This window comes from Heterodontus francisci, chromosome 1 (assembly GCF_036365525.1).
Source record: "Heterodontus francisci isolate sHetFra1 chromosome 1, sHetFra1.hap1, whole genome shotgun sequence".
In the NCBI taxonomy this organism is placed as follows: Eukaryota; Metazoa; Chordata; class Chondrichthyes; order Heterodontiformes; family Heterodontidae; genus Heterodontus; species Heterodontus francisci.
Window position 1 is genome coordinate 77,684,376 of NC_090371.1, and position 25,571 is coordinate 77,709,946.

The 25,571-nt window shown below is 43.3% G+C and overlaps 1 protein-coding gene and 1 long non-coding RNA gene across 3 annotated transcripts in view; one reads left to right on the forward strand and one right to left on the reverse strand.

Moving 5' to 3' along the window:
* The first annotated feature begins 7,903 nt into the window (after positions 1–7,903).
* Positions 7,904–24,705, forward strand: hint2 (histidine triad nucleotide binding protein 2). Of its 2 annotated transcripts, XM_068032466.1 has the most exons (5): positions 7,904–8,096; positions 17,136–17,288; positions 20,305–20,409; positions 22,092–22,164; positions 24,535–24,705. In XM_068032466.1, exons 1-5 carry the CDS (start codon positions 7,992–7,994, stop codon positions 24,624–24,626), a joined length of 528 nt encoding a protein of 175 aa, XP_067888567.1. In that variant the 5' UTR covers positions 7,904–7,991; the 3' UTR covers positions 24,627–24,705. The 2 variants fall into 2 exon arrangements, with proteins under 2 accessions (XP_067888567.1, XP_067888577.1); XM_068032476.1 differs by lacking the exon at positions 20,305–20,409.
* Positions 23,511–25,571, reverse strand: part of LOC137370190 (uncharacterized) — a 61,430-nt gene continuing 59,369 nt past the window's right edge. Inside the window, exon 3 of the long non-coding RNA XR_010975106.1 lies at positions 23,511–23,694. This is a non-coding gene — a long non-coding RNA (uncharacterized lncRNA). The remainder of the gene's footprint in view (positions 23,695–25,571) is intronic.

Consider the following 25,571-nt stretch of genomic DNA (forward strand, 5'->3'; position numbering starts at 1 on the left):
GCAGAACAGCCCCATCTTCTTCAACCTATCCACATAACTGAAGTTCTCAATCCGGGAACCATTCTCGTGAATCTTTTCTGCACCCTTAATTCCTTAACATCCTTCCTAAAGTGTGGTGCACAGAACTGGACACAATATTCCAGTTGAGGCCGAACCAGTATTTATCATAACTTCCTTTCTTTTGTACTCTTATGCCCCTGTTTATAAAGTTCAGTATGCTTTGTTAACAGCTTTCCCAACCTGCCCTGCAACCTAGTCTCTAAAGTCTGTATGATGCCAGCATCTGAGCTGTATGTGTATATATATTATATATATATAACACACACAATTTTAATATCAGATTTGTAGATTCAAATCAGGACTAATGTCAAGACAATTGTAAAGGTAAATTTGACTTAAAACACTGGTGACATATTGGATATCTCAGTTTGGTTTCCTCTTGTTATCATTGTAAGATCTTGGTCTCTTTTACATATAACCCTTATGGATTAGGTTGACTATAAATGCTAAAAAAAGACCTAAAATTGCTAGTGCATTTCAGGATCAAGATTCTTAATTGTGCAAACTAAAGTTTCAATGTTTCCCAATTTGTATGGAAATGTAGTCTACTCAATAGGATGTGGTTATTGCGATAAACTGTTTTATTTGTTTTTCTGCTAACTTTCATGAAATGCTGTGCAATGTATAGAACCAACATAAGATTCCTCTAGAAGGTTTTAGTAGAGCTGCAAAAATGTGGAGATCTGACAAGAACATAGGAACACACAAGAAATAGGAGCAGAAGTAGACCATATGGCCCATCGAGCCTGCTCCACCATTCAAAACGATCATGATCTTAGGATTCAACTCCACTTTCCTGCCCACTCGCCATATCCCTTGATTCCCTGAGAGACCAAAAATCTGTCTATCCCAGCCTTAAATGCATTCAACGACGGAGCATCCACAACCCTCTTGGGTAGAGAATTCCAAAGATTCACAACCCTTTGAGTGAAGTAATTTCTCATCTCAGTCCCGAATGACTGGCCCCTTATCCTGAGACTGTGCCCCAATGTTTTAGATTTCCTGACCAGTGAAAATAATCTCAGTGTCTATCTTATCCAGCCCCTTTAGAATCTTATGTTTCAATAAGATCACCTCTCATTCTTCTAAACTCCAGAGTTTAGGCCCAATTTACTTAGTCTCCCATCATAGGACAACACCCTCATCTCAGGGACCAATATAGTGAACCGTCGTTGCCCTGCCTCCAATGAAAGTATATCCTTTATTAAATGTGGAGCCAAAACTGCACAGTATTCCAGATGTGGTCTCAATAAAACCCTATACAATTGTAGCAATATTTCCTTATGCCTATACTCCAATCCCCTTGCAAAAAAGGTCAACATGACATTTGTCTTCCTAATTGCTTGTTGTACCTACATGTTAACTTTCTGTATTCCCTGTACAAACATACTCAAGTCTCTTTGAACATCAACACTTACAAGTTGCGCACCTTTTAAAAAGTGGTGTGACAGAGGTTTGCATCACAGTGCAGTTTATCTTGTGATATTTACCTTGCTGTGCAGAACCAGGGGTCGGCAACGTGTCCGTGGTAAGAATTTTGAGGTCCGTGACTGGTAACTTCAGGAATTTCCCATTGACGACTTCTTTCCAGCCAAGTCTGACTAAAAATATTCACAGCTGTCAGTATCACAGCGGCGTCCAAACGCAGGATCGGTTTGGGGTCTTTCAGCAGGCTCTGATTTGTTTTTAAAAAGCTCGTGGAAAACCCCGAACGTGTCCGGAGTTCGAAAGCCGCTGTTCCCACACTAAGCACCTGTCAGCGGTGAAACTGACAGCTGTGAATGGTCTGTTTTTTAAAAAACAATCACAAAGCTGCACTGGGGAGAGGTCCCGCTCTCTGCAACTGTCAGAGAGAGAGGGGAGGGAGAGGGAGCTAATGGACCTGTTGTGTATATTGTCAGCAATGTCTGTTTTTCTCCTTGATATTACTTGCACCATCTGAGAGATGCAGAGCTGATTAGGCAGAACCCTACAAGAAGGGAGGAGAAATCTGAAAGGGTTCTCTTACAGTTTTTTGCTTTCTCTTCTGAAAGTTATAAACACCAGGAATCCTCTGGTGCCTCACCTAAGCAGCCATTTTTCACATATAAATCTAGTTGGTGAGGCCCTGAAGTTTCATGGAGATTTTTCTCAGTTTCCCACTGCAACACCAACATGAGACTGGTGGAACCTCCCATAAAAATGGCAGTAACCAGGTTGTACTCAGTCTCTGTCATTTTGGGAGGATTCCACCAGTCTTTTGCAAAATTATAGCAGGTGACTTGAAGACTCAATGGAATTTAGGCTCTGACTGGAAGCATCCTAATTGACCATGGAAGGCTTCACAGCCCAAAGCTATTCTCATTTGACATCCTTGTGCATTTACTGACGGATTACTGGTTTGTAATCTGGAGCAGCCATTTTCAACCTGACTAAATCTCCACTCTCCCTCACCATTGGTAGCTCAAAGTTCTGAAGCCAATTGTAATTTTTTTTAAAAATTTGTTCGTGGGATGTGGGCGTCACTGGTAAGGCCACCATTTATTGCCCATTCCTAATTACCCTCGAGAATGTGGTGGTGAGCTGCCTTCTTGAACCACTGCAGTCCTTGGGGTGCAGACACACCCACAGTGCTGTTAGGGAGTTCCAGGATTTTGACCCACCGACAGTAAAGGAACGCGATATAGTTCCAAGTCAGGATGGTGTGTGGCTCGGACGGGAACTTGCAGGTGGTGGTGCTCCCATGCGTCTGCTTCCCTTGTCCATCTAGGTGGTAGAGGTTGCGGGTTTGGAAGGTGCTGTCGAAGGAGCCTTGGTGAGGTTGTTGCAGTGCTGCCACTGTGCGTCGGTGGTGGAGGGAGTGTATGTTGAAGGTGGTGGATGGGGTGCCAATCAAGTGGGCTGCTTTGTCCTGGATGGTATAGAGCATCTTGAGTGTTGTTGGAGCTGCACCCATCCTGGCAAGTGGAGAGTATTCCATTATACTCCTGACTTGTGCCTTGTAGATGGTGGACTAGTATTGGGGGAGACAGAAGGTAGGAACATAGGAAATAGGAGCAGGTGAAGGCCATTTGGCCCGTCGAGCCTGCTTTGCCATTAAACAGGTCATGGCTTATCATTTTTCCCCATATCCCTTGATATCATTCATATCCAGAAATCTATCAATTTCTGTCTTGAACATGCTCAATGATTGAGCTTCCACAGCCCTCTGGAGTAGAGAATTCCACAAATTCACCACCCTCTGAGTAAAGTAATTCTTCCTCATCTCAGTCTTAAATGTCCTGCCCCTTATTCTGGGGCTGAGCCCTCTTGTTCTAGACTCACTAGCCAGAGGAACCATCCTATCCACACCTACTCTGTCATGCCCTGTAAGAATTTTGTAAGTTTCAATGAGATCATCTCTCATTCTTCAAATCTCTTGAGAATACAGGGCCAGTTTCTGCAAACTCTCCTCATAAGACAATCCCGCCATCCCAGGGATTCTGGTGAACCTCCGTAGCATTCCCTCTATGGCAAGTATATCCTTCCTTAGATAAGGAGACCAAAACTGTACACAATACTCCAGGTGCAGTCTTACCAAGGCTTTATACAATTGCAACAATACATATTTACTCCTGTACTCAAATCCTTTGCAATGAAGGTCAACATACCATTTGTCTCCCTAATTGCTTGCTGCACCTGCATGTTAGCTTTTAGTGACTCATGAACAAGGACATCTAGGTCTCTTTGGACGTCAATAATTCCCAGCCTCTCACCATTTAGGAAATACCCTGCCTTTCTGTTTTTTCTACCAAAGTAGATTTTAAAAAAATTACTCGCTGCAGAATTCCCAGCCTGTGACCTGCTCAGGTTATGTGGCTGGTCCAGTTCCGTTTCTGGTCAATGGTAACCCCCCAGGATGTTGATAGTGGGGGATTCAGCGATGGTAATGCTATTGAACAGCAAGGAGATGGTTAGATTCTCTCTTGATTGAGATGGTCATTGCCTGGCATTTGGGTGGCATGAATGTTACTTGCCACTTATCAGCCCAAGCCTGGATTTTGTCCAGGTCTTCCCGCTTCTGGACACGGGCTGCTTCAGTATCTGAGGAGTCGTGAATGTTGAACATTGTGCAATCATCAGGGAACATCCCCACTTCTGACCTTATGATGGAAGGAAGGTCATTGATGAAGCAGCTGAAGATGTTTGGGCCGAGGACACTATCCTGAGGAACTCCTGCAGTGATGTCCTGGGACTAAGATGATTGACCTCCAACAACCACAACCATCCTCCTTTGTGCTAGATATGACTCCAAGCAGCAGAGTGTTTTCCCTGATTCCCATTGACTCCAGTTTTTCTAGGGCTCCTTGATACCACACTCGGTCAAATGCTGCCTTACTGTCAAGGGCAGTCACTCACACCTCACCTCTGGAGTTCAGCTCTTTTGTCCATGTTTGGACCAAGGCTGTAATGAGGTCAGGAGCTGAGCGGCCCTGGCGGAACCCAAACTGAGCATCAGTGAGCAGGTTATTGCTGAGCAAGTGACGCTTGATAGCACTGTTGACAATACTTTCCATCATTTTCCTGATGATCGGGAGTAGACTGATAGGGCGGTAATTGGTCAGGTTGGATTTGTTCTGCTTTTTGTGCACAAGACATACCAGGGCAATTTTTCACATAGCCAGGTAGATGCCAGTGTTGTAGCTGTACTGGAACAGCTTGGCTCAGGGCACAGCTTATTCTGGAGCACAAGTCTTCAGTACTATTGCTGGAATGTTGTCAGGGCCCAGAACCTTTGCAGTATCCAGTGCCTTCAGTCGTTTCTTGATATTATGTGGAGTGAATCGGATTGACTAAAGACTGGCATCTGTGATGCTGGGGACCTCAGGAGGAGACCGAGATGGATCAGCCACTCAGCACTTCTGGCTGAAGATGGATACAAGTGCTTCAGCCTTGTCTTCTGCACTGATGTGCTGGGCTCCCCATCGTTGAGGATGGGAATATTTGTGGAGCCTCCTCCTCCAGTCAGTTGTTTAATTGCCCACCACCATTTACAACTGGATGTGGCAGGACTGAAGAGGTTAGATCTGATCCATTGGTTATGGGATCACTTAGCTCTGTCTAACGTATGCTGCTTCCGCTGTTTGGCATGCGAGTTGTCCTGTGTTGTAGCTTCATCAGGCTGACACCTCATTTTTAGGTATGTCTAAATGCGCAACTGGTGCCCTGGTTGAAAGCAGCTAACTCAATACAGGCCATGAATTAAAGCTCTTACCTTCTGGTCTGTATGGCTTCGTCCTACACTGGGTACTACTTTAAGCTCAATGAGACTACGATTCTATGATTCTCCAGCATAGAGGAGGGCATTCAAGGGCCTGAGCCAGCTCTTTGAAAGAGGTATCCAATTACCCTGCTTTTCCTCCATAGTCTTGCAAATTTTTTCTTTTCAAATATATTTCTTTAAATTGTTGGGGAATTTTAATGTCAGTTCATGAGTGATAATAATTAAAGCTGACCCTCTCTTGGAATACATTCTGAGTGCAGGACTGGCAATACCCACATATACCAAGTAATGTAAGAGGTGAGCTCACAAAACACGTGCTTATTGTTAGGCAGAGATAAACTCAATTCCACCTTCGGATCAGCCATTCTCCTATCTGATTTAGGGCTTCCCCTCACCTTGAGCCTGAAATTAGTGGCTTTACTCTGACACTAGAAGCATGGGCATGCATTGTCCTCAGTTCCTTGAACTTGTGAACCTGGCACTAGGTACATTTACATTATCACTTGCTTAGTTTAGCTCACGGGAGTGTAGTATCCTTACAGTGGCTCTGTGTTTTACATTGCCGGCTCCATAATCCCGATGGTAGAATTGTGCTTAGTCAGTACACAAGCCTACAATTTAATGGGCCCAGACTGAGCAATGTAAAAGTATGGATGCCACTGTCGTGATGCAAACTAAACAAGTGCCAAAGTAAAAGTGCTGCTGCCTGACCTGCTGAGTGTTTCCAGTGAAAGGCTATTGACCTCATAATAGGCTTGCCAGCAAAGTTGAAGCCCATGGAATAAAAGGGACAGTGACACATGGATACGAAGTTGGGTGAGTGATAGGATACAGAATAGTGGTGAATGTTTTTTTTTGGACTGGAGGAAGGTAAACAGTGGGGTTCCCCAGGGTTCAGTATTAGGACCACTGCTTTTCTTTATATATTAATGATCCAGACTTGTGTGTGCATAGGGCACAATTTCAAAATTTGTGGATGCGACAAAATTTGGAAGTATTGTGAACTGTGAGGAGGGGAGTGTGACTTCAAGACGACACAGACAGGATGGTGGAATAGGCAGAAATGTAATAGATGAAATTTAATGCAAAAACGTGTGCAGTAATACATTTTGGTAGGAAGAATGAGGAAAGGCAATATAAAATAAAGGGTACAATTCAAAAGGGGCTGCAGGAGCAGAGGGACCTGGGAGTATATGTGCACAAATCGTTAAAGGTGGAAGGACAGGTGGAGAATGTGGTTAAAAGGGCATACAGGATCCTCGGCTTTATAAGTCGAGGCATAGAGTACGGAAGCAAGGATGTTACGGTAAACCTTTATAAAACACTGGTTCGGCCTCAAATGGAATATTGTGTCCTATTCGGGACACCACACTTTAGGAAGGATTGGAAGGTTTTAGAGAGGGTGCAGAAAAGATTTATGAGAATGGTTCCAGGGATGAGGGACTTCAGTTACGTGGATAGACTGAAGAAACTGGGGTTATTCTCCTTAGAGATGGTTGAGAGCAGATTTTATAATCAAAATCATTAGACGTCAGGACAGAGAAGATAGGGAGAAACTGTTCCCATTGTCAGAAGGATGGAGAACCAGAGGACACTGATTTAAGGTGAATGGCAAAGTAACTAAAGGTAATAGATGGAGAACATTTATATGCAGCGAGTGGTTAGGATCTGAAATGCACTGCCTGAGAGTGCGATGGCAGCAGCAGATTCAACGTGACTCCAGCCCGAAAGCGGGACCCAACCCAACCCAAAACCGACATGTCGTCGGGTAGCAGGCCTTTAATCCGATAAGCACCTAAAGAGGGTCTTAAGTTTTTGGAACTGTATTCCTCAAAAGGTAGTAGAATCACAGACTTTGAATATTTTGAAGGCAGAGGTAGATAGATTCTTGATACGCAAGGGGGGTGAAAGGTTATCGGGATAGGCGGGAATGTGGAGTAATCATTTCAGCCATGAGCTTACTGAATGGCGAAGCAGGCTCAAGGGGCCGAGTGACCTACTCCTGCTCCGAATTCGAACGTTATGTAGGTACGACAGGCCGAATGGCCGCCTTCTGGGCTATCTTACATTCTACTGTGATTCTGTTACCTGAATCGTTAAAGTTTCCCCTCCACAGATGCTGTCTGAACTGCTTTTTCCAGCATTTCCTACCACGAATAAAAATGTGTCTTAAGAAGTGCACGGGACTCACATATATGTACTCCTATATTGTAAAAGCACATTTAAATAGGTTTTACTCTGCCTCTCTCCATGGTCATAAATGGGACTCTTCCCATTTCCCTGTCTCTACTCTCCCACTCTCCCATAAAGACAGGGCTAAATTGTGGCGAGTCGAAGAGACTTAGTAGTTGGCAGGAAAAAAGACAGAGGCGCAAGGGGAGAGCCAACTGTGCAACAGCCCCAACAAACAAATTTCTCTGCAGCACCTGTGGAAGAGCCTGTTACTCCAGAATTGGCCTTTATAGCCACTCCAGGCGCTGCTTCACAAACCACTGACCACCTCCAGGCGCGTATCCATTGTCTCTCGAGATAAGGAGGCCCAAAAAAAAACTCTCCCACTGTTTCAAACCACATGGTTAAAGCTAACCAACCAGGAGCTCTCTTGCAGATTGTATGTCTGAGCGGCTAGTTGCGGGAGTGTGTCTCAGTACAGGGGGGGGATTAGGAGTTACAGCCTGTATCAGGCACCATGACCCAAATATTGGCACTGCAGTTGTGCAGGCGCCTTGCTGCTCCTAGGCTTCTTCATGTGAGGCGGACGCTGCTGGCGAACAGACTCAGCGGCTGTGTGCAGGTAAGAAGCTCCGCAACAAGGCCCAGCACGGACAATTGAGCCGGCTTTGCTTGACGGCTTTCTGGACCATTCACCAGTCGAATTGAGTTGTCTATCACACCTCGGGAACCAATGGGAATGCTGGACTTTCTGTGCTACTTTTAATGGAACGTGAGCTGTGTTTCAGAGTTCTGATGCAGGAACTGCGGTTGCGCCAGTTTCTCAGTTTGGGTTAGCCTATAGTCTCGTGGGTAAGGAAACACTGTCACACTCTGCAGGCAGCTCACTGCCAGCGCAGGTGCCTCACGATAGATGTTCAATCACACAGTCATTGCATTTCTGCTCATGGATATGATTCCGATCAATGTTTTGTTCTCGAGAAAAACAAATCTTCACTTCTAGGGGTCTAAATTGGACAGCCGCCGAAAATGGGCATGGGGATCATTGTATCATTAGGCTGACTATGGAAGGTGACGAAGATCAATCCAGAATAAGAATAATTAACTGGGAACATGTTTACTCTGAACATAAGCACATTTCTTCTTTACCATACTCTTTATCTCATCATCCAGGAAGCTCTGGATTTCTTAATCCTACCTTTCCCTTTCACAGGAATATACCTTGACCATGCCCAAAATATCTTTTTTGAACGTAACCCATTGTTCATGTACCATACAATGGGGTAAGAATGGATCTGAGCCAGATAAATTAAATCAAATAAAAGCAAAATACTGCCTATGCTGGAAATCTGAAATAAAAACAAGAAATGCTGGAAATACTCAGCAGGTCTGGCAGCATCTGTGGAGAGAGAAGCAGAGTTAACATTTCAAGTCAGTGACCCTTCGTCAGAACTGAATTGGAATCAAAGGTTGGCAGGAAAAATGGTACATGAACAATGGGTTACGTTCAAAAAAGATATTTTGGGCAAATAGGGATGGGCAACAAATGCTGCCCACATTGTATGAAAGAATTTTTAAAAATTTAATCCATATTGCCTCTCACTATCCCTTTTGCCAAATGCATCACTCACATTTTTCTGTATTAAATGCCATCTGCCATTTGTCTGCCCATTCTGCTAGCCTATCTATGTCCTGTTGCAGTTGATTGGTACCATCCTCACTGTCTGCCATTCCTCCAAGCTTGGTATCATTGGCAAATTTTGAAATTTTACTCTGTATTCAATATTCGAGTCATTTATGTATATCAAAAAAGCAGTGTTCCTAGCACTGAACATCGGGGAACACCATTATCTACCATCCTCCAGTCTGAAAACAACCATTTACCATGACTTGCTGTTTTCTGCCCTTAAGCCATTATTTTATCCAAGCTGATGCCTACCCTCCTATTCCATGAGCTTCAATTTTGGTAACCAGCCTTTTATGTGGTACTTCGTCAAATGCTTTCTTAAAATCCATATAGACAGCATTCATTGCTTTCCATTCATCAGCCTTCTCTATTACATCATCAAAAAAATCAATTGGATTGGTCAAGCACAATCTGCCTTTTACAAATCTATGCTGGCTCTCTCTAATTATCTCAAACCTCTCCAAGTGCCTTTTAATTTTTTCCACCTGATTATTGTTTCTAAAACCTTATTCCCACTGATGTTAAACTGACCAGCCTGTATTTACTAGGAATTCCTTACTCCTTTTCTTGAATAAGGGTGCCACAATTGCCACTCTCCAAATCTCTGAGACAAGGGAAAATTGGAAGATTATGGCAAGCCCTTCCTCTGTCTCCACTCCCACTTCATTTAGCAATCTGGGATGCAAGTCACCCAGACCAGGTGACCTATCTACTCTAAGCATAGCCAGCCTTTCCAGTACATCCTTCCTATCAATTCTCACCTCATCCATTACCTCTACCATCTCTGCCTCTACCGATAATTTGTCAGCACCCTCTTCCTTAGTAAAAACCGATACAAAGTACTTATTAAGTTTTCTAGCCTTGCCCTGTGCCGCCAATCATTTATCATCCTCTTTGTCCCTAACAGGCCCCACCCCGCCTCGTAACTGCACACTAATATTTACATGCCAGTAGAGGATTTTTGAGTTCCCTTTTATGTTGACTGCCATTCTATTCTCATACTCCCTCTTTACCAGTCTTGTTTTCCTCTTCACTTCCCCTCTCAACATATTGTATTTGGCCTGGTTCTCACTTGAAGAATTCACCTGGCATGCATCAAACGTTTTTTTGTTTCATCATATTCTCTATCTCCCTCATCAACGAAGGATCCCTGTCTTTGGTTCCCTTACCTCTTGCCCTTGTTGGAGTGTATCTAGCCTGTACCTCAAACATCTCCTCCTTAAAGATCACCCATTGTTCCGGTAAAGTTTTTCATGTCAGCCTTTGGTTTCATATTACCCTGGTTAGATCCCCTCTCAACCCATTGAAGTTAGCCCTCTTCCAATTGAGAAGTTCTGCTTTAGATTGTTGCTTGCTCTTCTCCATTACTAATTTAAACCTTAAGATACAATGATCACTCTTACCTAAGTGTTCCTTCACAGACATCTGGTCCCCTTGGCCTGCCTCATTCCCCAGCACCAGATCCAGCAATCCCTCCTTCCTAGTTGGACTGAAAACATACTGGTCATCAAAGTTCTCCTGAACACATTTCAGAAATTCCTCCACCTCCTTTCCCTTTTGTATAACATTATCCCTATCAATATATGGGTAATTAAGTCCCTCAATATCATCACTCTATAGTTCTTGCACATATCTGTCATTTCCCTGCAGATTTGCTTCTCTATATCTTTCTCTCACTTACTATTTGGAGGCCTATAGAATATCCCTAGTAGCATAATCATGCCCTTTATGCTTCTCAACTCTAACCAAATGGATTAACCCCACCTCCCGTTTTTCCTTCCCTATCCTTTCTGAACACTTTGAATATTAAGCGCCTGGTCCTCACCATTTTAAGCCATGTTTCCATTATTGTCATTATATCATATTCCCTCATGGCTATTTGTGTTTGTAGCTCACCAACCTTATTCACCACACTTTGTGCATTTACACACATGCATTGTAAATCTGTCTCTGTATTCCTCGTAGTCTTTCTTAGTCTGCTCCTATCTAATGTGGTACTACTTCACTCTCTAGTACTATCTAACACACTCACTCCTTTATGCACCTTATTCCTCTTTTCTACTTTTGTATGCTGGTGCCCATCCCCCTCCCAATTTAGTCTAAACCCTTGCAACTGCACTAGTGAAACTCCTCGCGAGGACATTGGTCTCAATCCTGTTGAGGTGCAACCTGTCCCTTTTGAATAGGTGCCTCCTGCCCCAGAACTGCTCCCAATGACCCAAGAATCTGAAGCCCTCCCTCCTGCACCATGCCTCAAGTCACACATTGATTCCCCCTATCTTGTTTCTACTCTGATCAGTGCGTGACACTGGGAGCAATCCACAGATTACAACCTTCGAGGTCCTACTTTTTAACTTCCTCCCTAGTTCCTGAAAACCTGTCCATAGGACCTCAATATTTGCCCTCTCTGTGTTGTTGGTACTGATGTGTACCTCAACTTCTGGCTCATTCCCTTCCACCTGCAGAATATTATGCACCATCTCCGGGATTAACAGGGAGGCAACATACCATGCTGGGCTCACTATGATGGTTACAGAAACACATGTCTGTCCCCCTAACTATGGAATCTCCTCGAACGACTAAATCTCTACTCTTTGCTGTTCCCTCCTTTGCAGTTCCTTGCCTGTTGGTACCATGGTCTGGACTGCATTCCTTCAAGGAATCATCACTCCCAGCAGTCTCCAAAGCTGAGTACCGGTTTGAGAGTGGCACACACCCTGAAGACTCATGCACTCCCTGCCTCTTCCTACTCTTCCGATGGCCATCCTTAACTCACTGCCTGTGAGTAACGACCTCCTGGAACGTATGATCCAGGAAACTCTTCTGCTCCCTGATGCTCAGCAGTAACTCCAGCTCCAGCTGCCCCTCAAGCACTTGGAGACACTTCCTACACATGTGGTCCCCCAAGACACATGAAGTGGCCTGAAGTTCCCACATGGCACAGGAATTGCAAGCAACAGGTCTCAGCTGCTGATCCATGATCTAAGAAAAATATCTCTTTTCCCTATTTTATAATCTAGTTAGTACCTTGTATAAACTAGTAATTTTAATTAAAATGCCTCTAGATCTGCTCTGTGTTCATACTTTTATTAATTCAGTTACTGTTATACATTTTCCAATTAAGCTCTAATTTTAATACAGTTCTTTATAATTTCCTGGTGCTGGTTTAAGCGACTACCCTAGATTAGAGAGAAAAAAACCCTTAAAAACTTACCAACCTATCACTTACCTGCTATCCTCTGACGTCACACCTTGCTTTTTTTGGAAAATGACGTGTAAGGTCCACTTTTCCCTGCTCTGATTTATTAGCCACCACTGCTGCTGCCAGGTCTCACTATGTCCTGCTCCCTGACTTAGACTGCTTCTTGTTTTGTAAAAGACCAAAACAGCATCTCTTCCCTCACTGTGCTGAATTCCCTCACTGACCAAATTCCACGAGTTACGTAGCACTCTGTCACGGCATTACTCTGTCGAGCTGGAATTCATGTTACTTACAATCATGTCTTTCATGTGCTTCACCTCACCCTCACATACTTAGCACTGCTGCACATCTCACAGCCACATCTCACAGCTTGCATACACTGCCAGTTATTCAACCATGATAGGCACATCAGCCAAAAGGATTGCACAACATTCACTGACACACTTCTCTTGCTGCATAAGCCAGAGGCAGCAGGATCTAACCAGAGGGGGATGGCATGCCTGTGAACGTGTGCGTGGGCTGCGCACCAGTGTCATCAACCATGTCTTCAGCAGATAGCCCTTGTCGCCCAGTAGCCACCTTCACTTTGTCCTGGTGGTTCAAATGCAGTTGCACAGTGGACTGCCATTAAAATGAAGACATCGTGACTGCTGCCAGGATACTGGGCACTAACCTGCATGATTTGCTGTCTATGGCGTACCAGCTGGATGTTGAGGGAGTGGAATCCCTTGCAGTTCCGGTATAGGGTGGAGTTAGACAAGCGGCATCTACAAAGTGATGAGTGTGCAGTCAGTGGCACCCACACAATGGTGAAGCCTGCAATCCTAGCAAAGCTGCGTGCTCCCTCCGCCTATTTGTCTTTGCCAAGTGAGAATGAAATGTAGTTAGCTTTCATTGAATAGTGAGCCTCAGTGACCCTTTGCAACAATGGACAGCAAACTGCAAGATGCAGCAAATAGCTTCAGCTCCAGCCTGCAAGGAGCCAGATGCAGAAAAGGTCATTGTCGTGGTTACCTTTACGGCCACTGGCAATGCCATCCTCTCCCTGTTCTGAGGTTGCAGTTGTGGTTGCAGCCGGTGGCTGATTTCAGTGATGACGTCCTTACTGAAGTGCAAACATCTCGCACGTTCGTTGCTGAAATTCAGGTAGGAGAATTGTTGTGGTTGTTAGCAAAATTTCCCAAAACAAATCCAGGAAACTACACTGATCTTGCTATTATTACCTGGTATACCATTCTTCTTATAAGATGCGATCTCCGCCCCAACCAGGAACTGGTCCAGCTTTCTTTTGAAGTTTTGTAGAATCAGCAATCACAACAACAACTTGCATTTATATAGTACCTTTAACTTAGTAAACCATCCCAAGGCATTTCAGAAAAGCGTTATCAAACAAAATTTGCTTCTGTGTTTTACGGAGATTTTAGGACAGTTGACCAAAAGCTTGGTCAAAGAGGTAGGTTTTGAGGAGGAGAAGGAGGCAGAGAGGTGGGGTGAATTCAAGAGGGAATTCCAGAGCTTAGGGCCTCGGCAGCTGAAAGCACGACCACCAATGGAGGAGCGAGTAAAATTGGGGATTCTTAGGAGGCCAGAATTAAAAGAACGCAGAGATCTTGGAGGATTGTGGAGCTGGAGAAGATTACAGAGGTAGGGAGGGGGGAGGCCACGGAGGGATTTAAAAACAAGAATGAGAATTTTAAAATTGAGCTGCTGCCAGAACAGATGACAAGGTAAGCACAAGGGTGGCAGGTGAATGGGATTTGATGTGAGAAAGGATAGGGGCGGCAGAGTTTACAGAGGGTGGAAGATGCTGCCTTCTTGGCAACATCATCTGAAAACACAGCATCATTTTCCACATGTGTGCTGATGACACACACCTCTACCTCACTACCAGCTGTCCTAACCGCTTCAGTGTCTCTAAATTGTTAGACTGCTTGTCAGCTGTCCAGTACAGGACGAGTAGAAATTTCCTCTCAACTAAATATTGGGAAGCTCAAAGACATTGTCTTTGGTCCTGGCTACAAACTCCGTTCCATAGCAACCAGCTCCATCCCTCTTGCTGTCAACTATATGAGGGTGAACCAGACTGTTCGTAACCTTGGTGTCATATTTGACCCCGAGGTGAGCATCTGACCACATATCTGCACCGTCACTAAGACCGACTATTTTCACCTCCATTACATCGCCCTGCTCCAGCCTTGTCTTAGTTCATCTATTGCTGAAAACCTCATCCTCAATACTCAATGGCTCCTGGTTAAGCAATGCCACGATTTTAAAATTCTCATATATAAAATAAAAACAAAAAGTGCTGGAAATACTCAGCAGATCTGGCAGCATCTGTGGAGAGAGAAGCAAAGTTAATGTTTCAGGTCTGTGACCTTTCATCAGAAGTTCTATTTCAGATTTCCAGCATCTGCAGTATTTTGCTTTTATTTAAAATTCTCATGCTTGTTTTCAAATCCCTCAATGGCCCATCTCTGTAATCTCCTCCAACCCCACAACATGCCGAGATATTTGCACTCCTTCAATTCTGGCCTCTTGAGCATCCCCGATTTTAACAGCTCCACCATTGGCGGCAATGCCTATAGCTGCCAAGGCCCTAATCCATCTTGAAATCCCATTCTTTCACAATTAGTTCATTTTCTGTAGCTATATTTAGCCATTGTTTCAATTCTTCCTTTCATGCAGTTACATTCTCACTTCCACCATCATTTACAAAAATAGTGCCATGTATATATTTAATATTTCTGCCATACCTTCATCCTCCTCAGTTATATTCTATCAATTTTTTTTTATTTGTTCATGGGCATGAGCGTCGCTGGCTAGGCCAGCATTTGTCGCCCATCCCTAATTGCCCTTGCGAAGGTGGTGGTGAGCTGCCTTCTTGAACCACTGCAGTTCATGTGGTATGGATACATCCACAGTGCTGTTAGAGAGTGAATTCCAGGATTTTGACCCAGCAACCATGAAGGAATGGCGACACATTTCCAAGTCAGGATGGTGTGTGGCTTGGAAAGGAACTTGCAGGTTGTGGTGTTCTCATGCATCTGCTCCCCTTGTCCTTCTAGGTGGTAGAGGTCATGGGTTTGGAAAGTATTCCATCACACTCCTGACTTGTGCCTTTTAGATGGTGGACAGACTTTGAGGAGTCAGGAGGTGTCAGTCGCCACAGAATTCTGAGCCTCTGACTTGCTTTTTTAGCAAAAGTATTTATACGGCTGGTCCAGTTAAGTTTTTGGTCAATGGTAACTCCCAGGATGTAAATGGTGGGAGATTCAGCAATGGTAATGCTGTTGAATGTCAAGGGGAGGTGGTTAGATTCTTTCTTGTTGGAGATGATCATTGCCTGGCATAAATTTTACTTGCCACTTATCAGCCCAAATCTGAATGTTGTCCAGGCCTTGCTGCATATGGACACGGACTGGTTCAGTATCTGAGGAGTTGTGAATAATACTGAACGTTGTGCAATCACCACTTCTGAGCGTATGGTGTAGGGAAGGTCATTGATGAAGCAGCTGAAGATGGTTGGGCCTAGGACACTATCCTGAAGAACTCCTGAAGTGATGTCCTGGAGCTGAGATGATTGGCTTCCAACAACCACAACCATCTTCCTTTGTGCTCGGTATGACTCCAAACAGTGGAGAGTTTTCCCCCGATTCCCATTGACCTCAATTTTGCTAGGGCACCTTGATGCCACATTTGGTCAAATTTCTAGAGTGGGCGTACCCGCTAATTATTATTTTACATCTTGTATGATTATAAGGCATTTATTATTTCCTTTTATATTATCTAGTTCAGCTTGTTTCAAATTCCTTTTTCACCCTTCTAACTAAGTAGTGGTGTTGGTTGAGGGTTGGCCAGGGCACTGAGAGAACACCCTTGATCTTCTTCAAAAGGTGTCAATGAATCTTTTACTTCCCTGGATCTGTGGGTAGGAGCTTCAGTTTAATGTCTTATCTAAAAGGTGGGAGCTCTGGTAATATAATGCACTGAATTTGGATTATCTCCTCAAGTCCACTATCCTCTACCTCAGAGGTTTGAGTGCTTCTGCTACCCTAGGTGATGCTAACCTCACAGCATACATCAGATCTCACATTGGAGTAAGGACTTCATGAACTGTGGATGATATTTTGGAATCTGAAGTGAAAGGGCAAGGGCCATAGGCCCAGACCAGTAGGTCTGGACTGAAAGAGTTAAACAAATGTCAAAGTAAAGTGGGAAGTAGTGATTAAGTGACAGCCAGTGCTGTTTTGTTTATTAAAAGGAGTCTTTCCATTAGCAGTGTAACCAATGAAAAGCAGAAGATGACTTTGCCATGAAATGTGCATTGTGAATTTGGTGCATTCACCTTGGCTTTGAATTTTACAACCATGTGAAGCACTGTGCCATGAACAGAACCTCACAAAATCTTCCCTTTTACATAATATAATCTCTCCTATTTGTTCTTAAAGAAACAGTGAGGCCGATTTTGCATGGCAGTAATTTTCACTGAATTAAAATCCTGAACATAACAGCATTGGACTGCTGTGATTCAATATGAAGATAGTGGTGGAGATGGGCAATAAATGCCAGCCTTGCAAGAAATGCCCACATTCTGAAGAACAATAATAAAATAATAATAGCACCTTCCAAATGCTACATGTGTTAAACACTGCTGGGTTTTCAGGGTCAGCTTAATTATAATTTTGTGGGTGAGCTGCAGGCACATGTTACATCAGAGTGATTGCAGCAATGCAATACATATGAAACTCTGGCTTTTCCTTTTTCACATATAGAAAGGCTATTGTTCATCAAAAGTCAATGGCGAAGTCCTCAAAGCAAAGTTGGCTGATGACGCAAGAAAGAAATACGGAAACCAACCACCTACATTATTCTCAAAGATTATTGATAAATCACTTGCTGCTGACATTATATATGAAGATGAGCAGGTATATTTACTGTACTGAATGCCATTTCACTTGTGGTAATGAAGGCCTCCTGGGTGCTCTCTTATTTGGTTTTATTGAAAAGAAAGAACTTGCATCCATATCATGTGAGGTTTTCAGGATGTGCCAGTGAATTACTTTAGAACTGCAGTCATTGTTGTGTAGACAAATTTATGAATTAAAGTCAAGAGTAAATAGAAAACGCTGGAAATACTTAGCAGATCTGGCAGCATCTGTGAAGAGAGAAACACAGTTAACATGTTGAATTTTGCCACTATTGTGTCTATCCCACATCGGGATGAATTCTGGGTTGAGAAGCTGTAAGAGTGAGTGGTGGGACGTTGGACGCGATCTTTCCGGAGAAGCCGCCTCCGGGAGCCGTGTGCAAATAGGGAAGGCGGCCTGGTTCCAGCGTCAGGAGGTCCATTCAGTGCAGCCCATGGATAGGGCCGCCGCCTTCACAATGTGGGTGAATGCTGGCCATCAGCAGGAGTGGCAGTGGCGCCATGGAGCCAGCTTCAGTTGGAGGGAAGCAGCTGCCATTGAAACAGGGCAAGCATTAGCCACGACATCCATCTCAATGAAGTGGCTGCAAGGACATGCCTGCTGTCTGAGGATAGCTCCCCTTTGTAAATTACTGTTGGCAAATAAATGTAAATCCTCAACCTGTAACAGCCTGGACCTCCGGCTGCGAAACTGACTCTGATCCATTGCCGGGCTCCTGACACAGCAGGGGGCCTGTGCAACACTGGGAAAGTTGCAGTGATGGGGGGAGTATGGCCCTGGATTGGAGCCTTGATTGGCTTCATTCCCTGCTTGCCTCCATGGAGTGGGCTGCCGATTCCCATAGCAACCTGCCCCTGGGAAAGTCGCCCAGAGGCAGGACAGCTGACGGGCTTTACAACAACTTGCTAGCTCCACTGCCTCCAAACCCGTCCCCACAGGGCCAGGAAAATTCAGCCCAGCATTTCAGGTCGATGACCTTTCATCTGATGATCAGATCATCGACCTGGAATGTTAACTCTGTTTCACTCTCCACAGATGCTGTCTGGCCTGCTGAGTATTTCCAGCATTTTCTGTTTTTATTTCAGATTTCCAGCATCTGTAGTGTTTTTACTTTAGTCAAGAGTAATTAGTATTACTCCTTATTCCACTGCTATAAATTATTTCACTGCATTGCAGGATCACTGAACAGTCGGATTATTAGAAAATAAATTGACTACTTCAACAATAAATGTACTTCATGTTGGAAATCTGAAATAAAAACAGATAATGCTGGAAATACTCAGCATGTCTGGACAGAAAAACAGAGTTAAAGTTTCAGGTCAAAGACTTTTAATTGGAACTGGAAAATGTTAGAGGTAACAGCTTTTAGGCAAGTGCAGAGGCAGAGAAAGTGGGACGGGAGGAAAGAACAAAAAGGAAGGTCTGTGATAGGTTGGAAGGTAGGAGAGATTGTGACCAAAGGGATGATGGTGCAAGGCAGAAGGGGATGATAATGGGACAGGTAAAGAAACAAAAGATCTGTCTAGAGTCAATATAAATAGGAATAGCAGAATTATCACAAACAGCTGCTGTCCGAAAAAATGGGGCAATGGTTATTGAGTCCGGAAGGCTGTAAAATGCCTAATTAACAGATGAGGTGCTGTTTGTCGATCTTACGTTGAGCTTCATTGGAACATTGTAGGAGGCCGAGGGTAGACAGGTCAGAGTGGAGAATTAAAATGACAGACGACCAGAAGCTCTGGGTCACACTTGAACAGAGATGTTCCACAAAGTGGTCATCCCATCTGTGTTTGGTCTTCCCAATGTAGAGGAAACCACATTGTGAGCAGCGAATATAGTATACTAGATTGAAAAAACGCAGATAAATCACTATTTCACCTGGAAGAAGTGTTTGGGTCCATCGACAGTGGGAAGGGAGGTAAAAGGGCAGGTGTTGCATCCCCTGTGCTTGCATGGGAAGGTGCTGTGGGACGGGGAGGGGGTGTTGCAGATGAGTCAGGAGTGAACCAGGATGTCACAGAGGGAACAGCCCCTTCAGAATGCTGAAAGGGGAGAGAAGGATGTGTTTGGTGGTGGCATCATGTTGTAGTTGGTGAAAATGGCAGAGGATGATCTGTAAGGTGAGGACATGGGGAACCCTATTGTGGGTCTGGGAAGGGTTGATCGTAGAAGTGCAGGAAATGGGATGGACATGGTCGAGGGCCCTGTCATCCGTGGTGGAGGGGAGTCCTCAGTTGAAGAAAAAGGAAGACATATTGGAAGCACTGGTATGGAAGTATAACATTATCAGAATAGATGAGATGGAGAAACTAGGAGAATGGAATAGAGTCCTTACAGGAAGCCAGGTGTGAGGAACTGTAGTGAAGGTAGCTGTGGAAGTCAGTGGACTTATAGTAGATATGAGAGATGTCGCAGAAGGGAAGGGATGAGTCAGAAATGGACCAGGTGAAGGTGAGGGAAGGGTGGAAATTGGAAGCAAAGTTGATGAAATTTTCCAACTCAGGGCGAGAGCGGGAAATGGCCAATTCAGTCATCAATGTACCGGAAAAAGTGACAGAAGAGACCTGAGTAGGACTGGAACAAAGCATGTTCCACATATCAACAGAAAGGCAGGCATATCTAGGACCCATGTGGATTCCCATAGCAACACCTTTTGGATGAAGTATGAAGTGAGTGGAGTCAAAGGAGAAGTTGCTCAATGTGAGAACAAGTGCAGCCATGCGGAGGGAGGGTGGTAGTGGATGGGGACTGGCTGGGCCTCTGTTTTTGAACATATTTCATGATTGTTTGTTAGTGACATTCTCTGCTGCATGTGAAAAATTGCCTTAAATTAGCATCAGGATTCCCATAGGCCATTGAAAGTAGTATATCATAGACACAGGAGGAGAAAATAAGGCTTGGTATTGTTATTAGCACAAAAATGTTGGGGGGATCTTGATTCTCAAATGCCTATCTATACTATTTTTATATTGCTTTTATGGTTCTGTTCGTTTACTTATTTTCTTCTCTACAGTGCATATCTTTCAGAGATGTAAATCCTCAGGGCCCAGTTCATTTTCTTGTGATACCAAAAATCCCTATACCACGGATCAGTGACACAACAGATGATGACAAAGAGGTAGAGAAGGATGGTTATATATAGAATGTAATACTGTTATTGCTTGGGGGTAAGTGGCAATGTTACTGAGGCCATTTGGAGCAGAACAATTTGATCCCTAGTCTGTGGTACACTAGCTGACCTCAACTAGAGCTGCAGTGAAGTTGCTACAGTCGCACTGAGCTTCCCTGAGCTTGGGATGGAAATAACTGGTGAGGGTTCCTCCTTCAGATTGCTATCCAGTGAGAACTGCTGGAGGGTGAATATTGAGAGGTTGGTATTGTGTTCACCTATGATGCATCCTAGGGTTGAATAGCCTGCTGACAGTACCTGGGATCACATATGGAGAATTGTCACTTGGCAAGGTACTGGAGGGCTGTTGATCGATGCCTGTGAGATGCTGTTGCTGCATGAGTTCTTAACTTAAGGAGGGGAGAAAATTGGAAATGTTACTAAGAATGTCATTTAACCTGGATAGGCTAGGGTTGTTTTCCTTAGAGCAGAGAAGGGTGGGGGGGGGACCTGATTGAGGTATACAAAATTATGAGGGGCATAGATAGGAAAGATAGGAAGAAACTTTTTCCCCTAGCGGAGGTGTCAATAACCAGGGAGCATAGATTTAAGGTAAGGGGCAGAAGGAATTTGAGGAAAAACTTTTTCACCCAGTGGGTGGTTGGAATCTGGAACACCCTGCCTGAAGGGGTGGTAGAGGCAGGAACCCTCACAACATTTAAGAAATGTTTAGATGAGCACTTGAAACGCCATAGCATATAAGGCTGTGGGCCAAGTGCTGGAAAATAGGATTAGAAGAGATAGGTACTTGATGGCCAGCACAGACACGATGGGCCGAAGGGCCTCTTTCTGTGCTGTATAACTCTATGACTCTAAAATCCAGTAAATGGTTGTTTCAGCTGTATTTTATAAGATAATCCTAAGGAACAGTTTAGTTAAACACTGTCAGAGAATTTTTGATTCTTTTCAGGAATACCTACCTTTTAGAATTACTGAACACAAATTCTTTAAAACTTGTATCCTAGCACCCACCAGGTCTGTGTTCATTCATCACCCATGTGCTTTCTGGCCTATGTTGGCATTCAGCCTTGCAAGGCCTTAGTTTTAAACTCTTCAGCCTTGTTTTCAAATCCCTCCATCGCCTTGTCCCCTCCCTATCTCTGTAACTTCCTCCAACCCTATAACCCTCTGAGATCTCTGCACATCTCCAATTCTGGCCTCTTGTACATTCCAATTTTCAACGCATCAGCATCAGTGGCTATGCTTTCAGATGCCGAGGTCCCAAGCTGTGGAATTCCCACATTAAACCTCTTCGCCTCACTATCTCACTTTCCTCCTTGAAGCCGCTCCTTAAAACCTACCACTTAGACTAAGCTTTTGGTCACCTGTTCTAATATCTCCTTATGTGGCTCAGTGTCAAATTTTGTTTGATAACACACCTGTGAAGCACCTTGGGATGTTTTAATACATTAATGGTGCTATATAAATTTAAGTTGTTCAAATTTAAAGAGCATTTTAAAATCTTTGCTTGGGTTTGGTTATATCTGAAAGTGTAGACTGTAGCAGTGAAATAAAGCTTTTATTTGATAGCTATGCTATATTGGATGCTGTTAAGATCTATACATGTGAGTTAACCAAGGGGAGATGTTTTATTTGTGATGTGAAACTTGTTCTCCTTATGGTGTAAACAGCTGCTGGGACATTTACTGATAGTGGCTAAAAACCTCGCAAAGAAAGAACGGCTCACAGACGGGTACAGAGTGGGTAAGTCTACTAATACTTTATTAATAAATGAGTTTATTATGTTTTTCAAATATCTGATTTAATACATTTGAAGGTTTTATTGACCTCCATTCTGGCCCCATTTCAGGGATAGTGACAGGTACACTATCATATCTATTGTGTACTTTTCCTGCTGGATATACAGCCCAGAAAACAAGATTCAGTTGCATTTGATGGGAACAGTAAGTTTAGTCTGCAAAAAGAGAAAAAAGTAAAAGATAGGCAGCTGATGCAGAGGAGCAGGAGGGGTGCATTTTGATGGTTTTGTTAAAACTGTCAGACATGTAGCATTTATAATAACCTGTCAAATTTAAGTGAAATTGCTGTGTTTTCACGAATGTTTGTCTAGCATTCAGGAACTTTGTACTTTGCACAGGCAGTTAGTCAGTTGTGCCTCTTCAACTATACACAGACAGCAAAAGGTGCTAGGAAATGTACCCCTCCCATTCTCCACACTTGTCTAAACCTGTACTATGTCCAACACATAGTTTTACCTCCCTTTCCCCACAAAAAGAACTACCGCAAATGTAATAAAGCGCTATATAAACACAAGTTCATTCTGATATTTTATAAAACCACTATACAGTATGTGATTGTATGGTACTTATCAGAGAAGTACATCAGTATACCTAGGTTTCTTGGTGTGACTTTGCTGGTGCAGAGCCATGCCAAAAAACTAACTGCCAGTTTGTTTGATATAAATCTTGGGATTATTTGGTTTTGAAAATGAGATCCTAAGAGTCCCTGCCCATTAGCATGATGTTAAGTTGCGGGGCGGGGGGGTGGGGGAGGTGGTCATTGTCCATCATTGGCAGAGGATGGGTTTCTGGCATAGGGGGAAGAAGTTTTTGCCTGGGGACCTCCAAGACAGGCCCTAGGCTACTTGGTATTTCTCCACTTCCAGGTTGATTCCATTCGTTCTGGCGAAGATATGGAGGGCCGTTTTAAAAAAGTTAGTAAGTTCCTTATTATGACTCTTTAAATATACAGCACAGAACAGAAAAAGGTTAAATTGGAAGCAGTTAATGAAACAGTGTTTAAATACAACATAAAAGACACCCTTTTGGATTATGATGTTAATCCAGCTAGAGTCATAGAGTCGTACAGCTAGACTTCCATACTAATTTAGACTACTGATACATATTTTCTCTCCATAAGTTTTAGATATATTTTCTGTTCAGTATTATGTCAAAGATAATTGTTGTCAAGAAAAAGAAAAAAATCACTTTTAGGAACAAATTTTCTGCCCCAATATTTTCTTTCTCTTGGAGCCATTGACTGATTCCAGTTGCAGGTCCCCAGTCAAATGACGATAGGATTAGGTTCAAATGCAGTGTCTCATTGCTTTATCTGATACATTATGGTTGATTAGCACTCTAGGCTCCTATGTAAACATGGACACTGGGGAAAGGAGAATGAAAGGTTGCCTTGATCTATGGAACCATACTCGAGCACGTCATCTCCTTCAGGAAAATATTGGAGGGGAGTTATGTCCTTCTTGTCCACAAGATGCTACAGAAGAAACAAAAATATTTTACAACTAACCAAAATTTCTTACGTAAAAGCATATAATATTTATGTGTAGTTTCCAGTTATACATTACAATCAACAACCATGCATTCAATTTAGTGTGGCTAAATGGTGGGTCCCAGTAAATTCCATTATTGAGATTTCGATCACTGTTCTCTAGATATTCACAAACACAAATAAAATCTGCTGGAACTTTTGAAGGTAAAGGCTGTGAAGAACTGGAAGAGAGAAGTGGGAAGATTGATTTTAACATTTTTTTTTAATCGGCTGTTGGGGACACGTTCTCTGCTTAGACTGTAAATGCACTGGAACGGAGCACACAAATCAGGAAATACCAGCCTCAATCCCTAGTCTGCACAGATTTCATTATTCCTAATCAAAGCAGCAGCTGGGATGCCACAGTTGGCTCCTACGTACCTGAGCTGGAGAGGACAAAAACTGACTAAGGTTTCCGTTTTCTACCCAGTGACACGTGCTGAAAAGTATTTGTGTGTGTGTGTGTGTGTGTGTGTGAACATTGGGTGAGGCTGGCTCAGTTATAATGCACTATGGTCGAAGCTTGCAGACATGTGAATGAAAAATTGGCATTTGTGTGAGACAGCAGAGGGCAGTAAATACCCATGCACTAGCGAGTACCTTCAGGAGATGAGGCAAAGGAGAAAGATGGAAATAAAATTGTAAATTCCTTCTGCTAAGTTTTTTATTAAGTGTTAATTAGCACCTGGGCAAAGATATTATCAGAATTTTCCAGGGTTTGTTTTTAATTATTCAGAAATATAGTTTGAAAAGTTCCTAAAAGTAAACTCTTTTATTGTTTCTTAGTGATTAACGATGGAAAGAATGGAGCGCAGTCTGTATACCACCTACACATCCACGTGATTGGAGGACGCCAGATGAGCTGGCCACCTGGTTAGAAGGATGTGGGACAATCCTGGTTTCCTGTTACTGTAATTCTGAATTTGTGCTTCATGCGATTAAAACATTTACTTGGAAGCACTTTCTTGGAAATAAATAATTGAGCAGATTAGAAAAAAGATCTACAACTTCAGAAATTGTATCCATGATGTCATACTGAATTCTATCTAGCATATAAAACTTTCCTGGAAAAGTAAGATCGTAGTTCCCTAGTATGAGTCACATTACTTCAATAAGTCTTCTTTGCCCTCCTTATCTCGAGAGACAATGGGTAAGCGCCTGGAGGTGGTCAGTGGTGTGTGGAGCAGCGCCTGGAGTGGCTATAAAGGCCAATTCTAGGGTGACAGGCTCTTCCACAGGTGCTGCAGAAAAATTTGTTTGTCGGGGCTGTTGCACAGTTGGCTCTCCCCTTGCGCTTTTGTCTTTTTTCCTGCCAACTGCTAAGTCTCTTCGACTCGCCACACTTTAGCCCCGCCTTCATGGCATGCGCCATGGAGAGGTCACTCCATAGTTGCCTCACAGCGACTTCAATAAGTATACTACAGTAAAAAAGCCATTTTGTTCCTATTACATTTAAAGCAGTTGTCACCTTTAAGTACTGCTGGCCAACACTCCAACCCATTTTGATTTTGGGCCAGATTTTTTAGTACTGCAAATTCAGAAAGAGTAAGGCCATGTTTATAAACCACTTTAGATTTATCTCTGTGCTTTATGTTTGAACCCTCATTTTATCATCTGTAGGAATGTCACAATCATGCATCTGTTCTCTAACTAAGACAAGGAAAGGATTGCATCATTTTATTTTGCTGCCCTGGCTATATAGAATGAACAAAATACAGAAAATAATCTGGACTCAATAATTATAACTCTTGCATCACATTCTCTGCTTTAGTGTCCATTTAATGACTGTCAGTATTTGGAACAGTTTTGGTTTTCAGATGGAA

Bases quoted from the DNA above. Each gene is read 5' to 3' on its own strand.
- hint2 (XM_068032466.1), top strand. From the start codon at position 7,992: ATGACCCAAATATTGGCACTGCAGTTGTGCAGGCGCCTTGCTGCTCCT. The intron at 17,289-20,304 runs GTATATTTACTG...TCTTCTCTACAG, and splicing joins TTATATATGAAGATGAGCAG to TGCATATCTTTCAGAGATGT. The intron at 22,165-24,534 runs GTAAGTCTACTA...ATTGTTTCTTAG, and splicing joins CACAGACGGGTACAGAGTGG to TGATTAACGATGGAAAGAAT.